Genomic DNA, 9,257 nt, shown 5'->3' with positions numbered 1-9,257 from the left:
AGCACAAGCTTGGGCCGTAAACCCTCTTTTAGACCTTAAAAGCTTGACTTGTGTTTTCATGTCCAAACTCATCTAGGCTATTTCCTTAATTAGTATCCAAGCTTAAAGGAAGGGAAAATGGGATTTTTGGCCAAGTTTTGGGTGTTTACGGCCTAAGAGGCTTTCTAGGCCGTAAACTCCATATTTTCCACTAAATCCTATGATTTTTGTGTGCTAAATGCAATGGAGTATGTTTAGAACAAGCTAGGGAATAAACTCTTACGTTTGGAAGCCGGAATTCGCGGTTTTGGAGTCGGGTTCGGTTTTAGAGAGAGAAAGTAGTGAGAGAGAGTGAATGAGTGGTAAAAGGGTTCAAAGTGGTGTCCATTTCCTTTATATATGCCTCGGGTATTGCACCCGGTACACGGCTACCCGATGCTAAAGTTTAACGGGGTTAAAACTTTTTACCCGGGTGAAGTGGTTAAAAGTAATATAGCTTTGTTTGGTTAAACGGGGTTAACACTTACAAGTTATATTTACTTATACTAAAATGATAATGTCAAGAAAATATAAATAACTAGATATTTATTTATTGACGACTTCAAATATTTCGGAAATTAATACATAACGACGAATTCCGTTAGTGAGAACGGGATTATGTAACGGCAATAAATTTGGGTTGTCACATCATTGAAGGATCACTTTCAAATGGAAAAGTGGATGGATTAGCAACTAGAAAGTGGGGAATCCTTGAAGTTGTATCCATATTCGTTAAAGGGTCGACCATTTGATCAGAGGTAGGAGGCGTCACATTGAGAACATCACGAACTCCCTCTGTCTCCATTGCCGGTTGTGCAACTTCATTGACATTTGCCAAGAAGGTTTCGAGGTCCTCATTACTTATCCTTATCTCATCATTCTAATCTGTAACGCCCGTATATCAGGGCTAGTGAATTTAGAGACAATGAGCATCAAAAATGAGTTTTTGATGGAAGATTATTTAGAAGGAATAGTATTAATAAAAGTTGTAGCATATGTTACAAGGATTCTATACACATAAAGAACTCCAAAATCCGAGTTATAATGAAGAAGTTATGACCCGTCGAAGTTTCGCGGAAAAATCGGCACAGCATCGGGAAACAAAAATTGTGAATTTACGATAGAGGACTTTTTTGGCCTTAGTAATCTAAACCAAAGTTGTAGTATACGTTAAATCAAGAGCGTCCATAAAAAGAACGCCCAAATCTGACTACGTATGAGGAAGTTATGATTTTTCTAAGATTTGGCTTAGTAGTGCACGACCCGAAACTCGAATTTTAAATCGAGCGGTTTTTGGCCTACGCAACCTAAATGAGAGTTGAAGATCTCATTAATAGGAACTCAATGATAAAAATACAGATGAAAACGGAGTCCGTATGAAGAAGTTACGAATTTTATGCGGATATTTAACAATGTAATCCCTTCATACTGTTAAATTTAAGATTAGTCGAGAATTAGCCGACAAAGTCAAGAAGAGAGTTGTAGATCTTATTTTTACCCATGTGTGGATATAAAGAACATAAAAAACAGAGCTCATATGCGAAAGTTATGAATTTTTGAAAATCGGCTGATTTCCACCCTGTGTGCGATGCCACGTGTCAGCATCAGGCTGTGCCTGGGTGTCTCCAGCTGGCTCACGACATGAGCATCATGAAACTCACGATGAAAGTGACCCTCCATCCCCCTATAAATAATAGGTGAGGCCTCCACTCTTCCTCACACCTCCCCTCACTTCCCTCTCTCTCTAGAACTTCTTTCTAGCCCCAACCCCCGCAAAAAGCCTAGGGAACCTCCCTAGCACGAGGCAGAAGCCCCGGGGCGCCCGAAGACTCTTAGAAGAAGAGCTTTTCGGCTCGGGAGCACTGCCCCAGCGAAGCCCGGTTTTGAGAAAAACCCGTTGTAAGTGAGCTACGCCTAACCTATCTTTAGTATAGCTTATGTTTTAATATAGTAAAGTTATTAGGACCTTATAATGAGTATTTGGGATATTATTATGGTTTATATAAGTGTCGTTGTAATATCTTTTTAACCACTCGTGGTACGGGGAATCTAGTTTGGAGGGCTGCTTGGGTTGCTGGATTTCAAAAGGGCTATATGCTAAAATGATCCTGCCCTCCGGTGTTCCATGTCTGGCCTTGTCTGTACATAGTGGGTGAAAAGTATTGTGTTAACACTTATATAATAGTAATAATAGTTAGACTATTAATTAGTCTCGTTGAACATTAGACAAAACTCTAGTGGTAATGATACTAGGTTTTGGCAAAGGAAATTGTGTTAAGTAAACGAAGCGCTGTCCGAGTACCGAGTCACCACCTTATGAGGTGAGTGCATAGTTACTTTCATCTTACACATAGATATGAAGTATTTTATATAAATTACGTGCTACATGTGTATGTTCTCTGTATACTTGCTATCTATGTCGGATGAATGATTTTATACATGTTTTAAATGATTTAAACTGTATATGTATTTTATATCTACAAAATATGTTGGGTAAAACATGGGTAGATGAAATATGAGTTGGATGATGAGATGAGAGGTGTTATAGACCATGAGGTAAGGGTGAGAGGTGAACCAAGAGAGAAGCCTTTTACCCAAATGTTGGCCCCGTCATCTAGCAGAGTATGGATGACAACCACAGACTATTCTAGACAGTCCAGTGGAACACTAACAGGCTCACAACATGTAGGTGTTTATTTGAACTGTGTGCTTACCACCTGTACTCTACAAACCCATTGACATATATTGCGAGAGGAGTCTTGGAAACGATACTGTCAATAAACAAGATAAACCCTGGTGACTATGAAACTTAGTGCCTAAACCCTTGCGACTATGCGACTTAGTGCCTGTTGTATAAACCCTGGCGACTATGAGACTTAGTGCCTAAACCTTGGAGACTATGCGACTTAGTGCCTGTTGTATAAACCCTGGAGACTATGAGACTTATTGCTTAAACCCTGGTGACTATGTGACTTAGTGCCGGTTGAGTAAACCTTAGCAACGATGGAGTTCGTGCCGATTCCTTAGGAATGAATGAATGAGCAATATCTGATTCTTAGGGTAGATCCTTAAGAATAAAGAAGATAATGAGTATGGGTAATTGGGTTAATTGTTTGATGATTAAATATAATAATTATATTATTGTGGGTTGAAAACCCTATGTACTCACCAGGTTTCCCAACCTGACCCACTCAAGCTTATTTGTATCACAGGTGTCGATACAAAGCTACTTTCCACTAAGAGATTTAAAAGAGATGTACATCACTAGTGTAAATAAATGTATGTTCTGTTTATGCTTATGTTTCTGTATTGACGATGACATCCTAAGGTTTTAAAATGAATAAAAATACATTTCTCTGGAAATGCTTTGATAACGTATTTATCATTTTTTTCTTGGAATAAATTCCGCAACATTTTTATTAAAAGAAGTACTCTGGTTTTTATAAAGCATAAACAAAATTGGTCTTTTCTGGCCATAAAAATGGGGATGTCACATGATCGTTAATGAAGAATAAATCATCCTGATCATAACCAGAAAGATCTTCACCCTGATACATATCATCTTCATCTTCCACATTCTCCATTAGCTTCACCTCGAACTCACTCTCATCATCATCATCAACATTATCATCTTCCTTTTTTTCTTCATTTGATACCGACATATGCTCTTCGGCGACTATAGCAACTGGAGTAACAGGATCCTCTTCATGTTCAGAAGCAGTGATGACCTCATCCTCAGTATCTTCATTCCTTGAGGCGCTTTCGGATTTTGATTCATCATTGACTTCAACGAGGCCAAATTTTACTAAAGGAAATTTCCCTTAAAACATGAACTTTCCTTTTCTGTTCTGCATCATGAGCCTGAAAGTGGTGGAACCAAGGTACTTCAAGTCAGTTGTTTCTCGTCTTTTCTCTAGCTTCGAGTATTTGCTGTTGAAGATCATCTGAAGAAACCTTGGATAGATGAGAAATCTATCTTTTCTTTTTCCCTTCGCGTTACCAACCATTTCGTTCAAGATGTATCTCGAAAAATTAAAGTCGAGACTAGCAGCAAGAGCAGCAATGGCACCCATATTATGCAATGAGATCTCGTCAGCACCGACTCTCTTTCCGGAGACACAGCTCACGAACACAAGGACCAAGAACCTCCAATAGGGTGGCAAGAGTTTCTTGATTGTAGGGGGAACACACCCTTATAGCCCATTTGATGGATGATCTCCTCAATCTGGTTCATGGTGATCTTGGTTGGAAATCCAGGCTGGTTATTGATTCGTAACACTTCGCGGATGGTTGGCTCGTCCAAACAGATCTTCTTTCCATTCACAAGTGCTTCTACAGAGACCACATCATCATCTTCTTTGTGCACCGCAGCTGTGTTCTAGGATTGCTTCACCAGTCCTTGATAGATAATTGGACTTGAAGTGAATGCAAATGCAAGGCAACACTTATTCAATCCATGGATCATGGACTTGAAGTCACTATGAGCAGCTGATGGATCCATCAGAAAAACAACAACATTGTGATTGTCGGAAATCTTCAAGTCAGCCATTTTGATCTGCACTTAACCAAGCCAAGTGAGAAAACAATTGATTTAAACAATTAAGGTTAGGTTTTCTCATTAAACAATTAATTATGCTTTATTTTTATATTTAAGAGATTGAAAAATTGAGTTCATGTCCAAAATGGGGTTCATGGCCGTGAACGCTTCATCGGTCGTGAACTGTTCATGGGTCGTGAACGGTTCAAAGGGCCGTGAACAACTCAATAGGTTCCAAAAATAAAAATTTCTTCTATAATCCTACTAAACACGGTTGTTTCTTGGTAAGTTTAGCATGATAGATGTCGCCTTAAGCATACCTACACAAATCAACAAGCAATTTCGGATGATTAACACTAAAATTGATGAATTGAGATTTGAGGGGGAGAGAAAACGGTCTTGGGGTTCACGACCGTAAACACAGAATGAGGTTAAAGAGGTAAACGACCGATAACCCTTGTTTATATACATGGACCCTTTTCTCGGCCCATTACTCGTGGATAGCAAACCCAAAAGGCTTCAAATCCAATACCCAATACATCCAGTTTAATTAATTAAAAAATAAACATTTTGAAGACTTTTGAAAATAAAAATAAAATAAAATAAAATCTAAAAATTTAAACTAAAATAATTTTGTAAATTTTTAATTTTTTAATTTTTAATTTTTAGAAAAACAATAATAAAATAAAACAACACTTATTTCTTTTTCACCATTTCTTATATTTTTTTATGATTTTGGGATCAAAGTTTTTTAGACAGCCTTAATCCGTTTTTCGGTACCTCCACCTTCATGAATAGATCTGGTCAATCGCCGGTATTGTGGTCCACTTAAGCACGAAAGATTGTGACAATTTTGGACATGCTACAAGTGACAAGACTTTTGACCCCATGATCCTAGATAATATTCCTAAAAGTGCATTTAGCTGATGACGACCAAAGATATCGTTGTCCACTTAAATTTAGCAGCGAGATCTATAGACAACCTATTAAATGTTCAATTTTAGGTGTACTAGACTATGTTTCCCGCTTGCAGATATACCCCGGTAATCAAGGACTTTCAAAATACTCCTTACTTTAGATGAGCAGACAATTATTGAGAAAGAAGATAGATTTAAAAGTGCATATGATGTGCCCCAGGTCGGATCTCTTCCAATCACGCAGAGGGGGCAACATGTGACTGATGCAACTAGAGGGATTAAGAAGTAGAATGTTGCATATGCCGTGTTCCAGGTCGGATAATAACTTATCACACAGAGGAGACAACATATGACTAACAGACATAAATAATTGCATATAGAAGGAGATGCATAGAGATAGAGTTGCATATGTTGCAGTCCAGGTCGGATCTTTCGATCATGTAGAGGAGGCAACATATGAATGACATAAAGAAAGCAAGAAAATAACATTCTACAAATCTGCTTTATTGGAATTCCCCAGTTTCCCTATCAATACTGGAAATTAAGGACATGAAACCGTACATCGAGGAAAAGTTAAGCCACCATTCTAGATACAGATTATTTAGTGTAGCCTGCAGATTCCCATGTATATCTCACTACTCAATCTACCCGAGCATCGTATTGTCAGGCTAAATGGAACTATCTAAGTTAATGATTGTCAAGTCATGTCATAGTCCATCTATGCCCAGTCTAGTCTATTTAATCTTTCATGCCTACCGACGCATTGAAAACAGAGCCTAAACAGTTCAACATTGGTACCTTACACAAATTAGAGTTGCATGTTATCACTTGGTTGATATCACTTCCCAACACATCACCTATAAACAAACTCCATTAGAACATATTTTTGGATTTTTGTTTTGTTTTGATTTTCTCATGTTTTTGGATTTTTAATTTTCTAACTTTTGTTTTGTTTTTATTTCTCCTCCTAAATTTGTGCATAGGAGAGAAATGAAAGTAAATGCGTAAATTTAAACTACCTAAAAACAAAAATTAGTCTTCAAAACGAATCATTTTAAGAAAACCAACCAACACATCGAATCGAGCTTTGTTAAACAGTTTTGTGAACAGATCTGCCACATTGTTATCAGTGTGAATCCGTTCCAACCGAATGAGTGAACGCTCATAACAATCTCTGATAAAATGAACTTTGATGTCGATGTGCTTGGTTTTGGAGTGCTAGACATGATTCGTATCAATTTGAATTGCAACATCGTTATCGCAAAATATTGGGAGCAACAGGCTATTAATTGATGTTAAATCCAAATGAATTGAGAGCAACAGGCATAAGCAACAACATATTCTGCCTCCGCTGTTGAGGTTGAGACTGTCTATTGTTACTTGCATTGCCATGACACCAGACGGTCACCTAGGAATTGCATTTCCTGTCAAGTTCACAACCTCCATAATTGCTGTCAGCGAATACATATAAATCAAAATCAGAATTTTTAGGATACCAAAGACCCAATCTTGGGCAACCTTTGAGATATCTAAAAATTCTTTTGACTAAAATTAAATGGGAGAGTTTAGGATTAGCCTGATATCATGCACATTGACAAACTACGAACATGATGTCTGACCTGCTCGCAGTTAGATACATCAAGGATCCGGTCATTGATCTGTATTCAGTCTGATCTACGGATTCGCCTTCAGGATCTGGAGACAACAAGGGTCGTTCGGCCATCGATGTCAAGACAGATTTTGAGTCGTTAAACCCGAACCTCTCAAGCGTGTCATCAACGTATTTTCCTTGGTGTAACAGGATTCTGGTAGAGCTTTGACGAACTTGTAAACCCAAAAACATTGTCATTTCCCCCAAGGAACTCATCTCGAACCTCTTCTTCATAATCATTTTGAACTCCTTGCAGAACTTCTGGCTTGTTGACCCAAATATGATGTCATTAACATATATTTGAGCGAGAATGAGATCGACATCTACATGCGTTATAAAGAGCGTCTGATCGATCATGCCTCTGGTGTAGCCGTGCTCGAGCAAATGATCTGTTAGGTTAGCATACCAAGCTCGAGGAGCTTGATGCAATCCATATAGAGCCTTGTCCAATTTGTAGATGTGATTCCAAAACTTGGAGTTGACAAAATCGGGAGGTTGATCAACATAAATCTCCTCTTTCATAGCTCCATAAAGAAAGGCAGTCTTAACTTCCATCTGATAGACAGTGAACCCAATGTATGAAGCATACGCCAGGAAGATACGGATAGCTTCAGGGCGCGCTACAGGGGCATACACCTCAATGTAGTCAAGTCCTTCAATTTGTCGAAACCCACGAACAACCAAACGACCTTTATTCCGCACTATGACCCCATAATCGTCTTGTTTATTGCGAAATACCCAACTGGTATCCAATGATATCTTTCCTTTGGGCAGCTCAACCAGCTTCCAAACCCCTAATTTCTCAAACTGATTCAGCTCTTCATGCATTACATCAACCCAACTAGGCTCATTCAGCGCCATTTCAACATTCTTTGGATCTATCTGAGAGATGAAGCAAGAGTATAGACATGTATTTACATCACCACTCCGACTTCTCGTTCGAACTCCGTCGCCTAGTTCACCAATGACGTTTTCTATAGGATGATCGCGTTGCAGTTAGGTAGTAGTTTCATGACTGATATCATTGAGCGTGATAGGAAGGTTGTTGATGTTGATGAGTCTGTCATCTGCTGAAACATCAGCCTCAGACAATTCAGAACTGCTAGAGATGTTGGCCACGTACTCATTTGCTATTGTCTCGGGAAAGAGAAGCTCCATGAAAGACTGAGTGGCAGCAGAATTATCTCTGGTCATGAAGTCCCTTTTAGCAGGAGTAAGATGAGTGGCATCAACATCAGGATTGATTCTTTGATTCGGAGAATCTGAAGGAGTACTTGGAATAGCTACATCCACCGAAGGAGTCGTAGAAGGCACCGAAGGTGGTCTGTACACAACATCTTCCTCTTCACCTTTAAGAATAACCTTTGAACCAGAGCAGGAGCCTGATGTATCATCTAAAAATACATTAAATGATCTGAACATAGAAGCATAGTCAAACAACCAGTCAGGTCCGTCTCTGGCTTCTGTCTCATTCTCCTCTAGCCAGCGAACATCAAAAGATTCCACGATCTGCTTTGTTTTCTTGTTGTAGACACGATAAGTTGTACGCGCTGCATATCCCACGAAGTAACATTCGTCGGCTTTAGAGTTGAATTTGGGGTTGGATTTAAGGTGAAGAAGGGTGCAAGGACATCCAAAAATTCGGAAGTGAGCAACTAATGGCTTGTGATTGTATAAAATTTCATATCGAGTCTTCATCTGGGCTTTGTTGATCAACACACGATTCTGAACGTAGCAGGCAGTGTTGATCGCCTCCACCCAAAAGAAGACCGCCAGTTTTGAATCACACAACATCGTCCTTGCGGCGTCCATCAATGTTCGGTTCCGCCGTTCCACAACACCATTTTGTTGAGGTGTCCGAACGGCACTGTATTGACGCACTATCCCTTTTCTATGCAAAAATGATGCAGAATAGCGTTCTTGAATTCTATGCCATTATCCGTTCTGAGCGCTTTCACCTTCTATTAGTCTGATTCTCAATCATCACCATAAACTTCTTGATCAAGTCTGAAATCCCACTCTTGTTGGATAAGAAGAAGACCCATGTGAAGCACGAGTAGTCATCTATCACAATCAAGCAGTAAGAGTTTGTGTTGATGCTGAGGACGTTGACAGGACCAAACAAATCCATGTG

At 39.1% G+C, this 9,257-nt stretch overlaps 1 protein-coding gene across 1 annotated transcript; it reads right to left on the bottom strand.

The window, feature by feature from the left end:
* Positions 1–661: 661 nt before the first annotated feature.
* LOC111885732 (nuclear polyadenylated RNA-binding protein 3-like) lies at positions 662–4,091 on the bottom strand. The gene is made up of 3 exons (XM_023881974.1): positions 3,896–4,091; positions 3,513–3,802; positions 662–898 (listed from the first exon to the last, which is right to left on the bottom strand). The coding sequence occupies exons 1-3, from the start codon at positions 4,089–4,091 to the stop codon at positions 662–664; spliced, it is 723 nt and encodes a 240-aa protein (XP_023737742.1).
* Between the last annotated feature and the right edge of the window lie 5,166 nt (positions 4,092–9,257).

The sequence above is a fragment of the Lactuca sativa genome, chromosome 4 (assembly GCF_002870075.4).
Source record: "Lactuca sativa cultivar Salinas chromosome 4, Lsat_Salinas_v11, whole genome shotgun sequence".
NCBI lineage: Eukaryota > Viridiplantae > Streptophyta > Magnoliopsida > Asterales > Asteraceae > Lactuca > Lactuca sativa.
This window is presented reverse-complemented; position numbering and strand designations above follow the sequence as displayed.

What these genes read in the sequence shown, in the direction of transcription:
- LOC111885732 (XM_023881974.1), bottom strand. Translation starts at nt 4,091, where the DNA reads ATGGGTGCCATTGCTGCTCTTGCTGCTAGTCTCGACTTTAATTTTTCG. An exon ending in AACTGACTTGAAGTACCTTG is followed by an intron (nt 3,803 to 3,895) that starts GTTCCACCACTT and finishes GCCTCGTTGAAG; the next exon opens with TCAATGATGAATCAAAATCC. An exon ending in TATTCTTCATTAACGATCAT is followed by an intron (nt 899 to 3,512) that starts GTGACATCCCCA and finishes GTTACAGATTAG; the next exon opens with AATGATGAGATAAGGATAAG.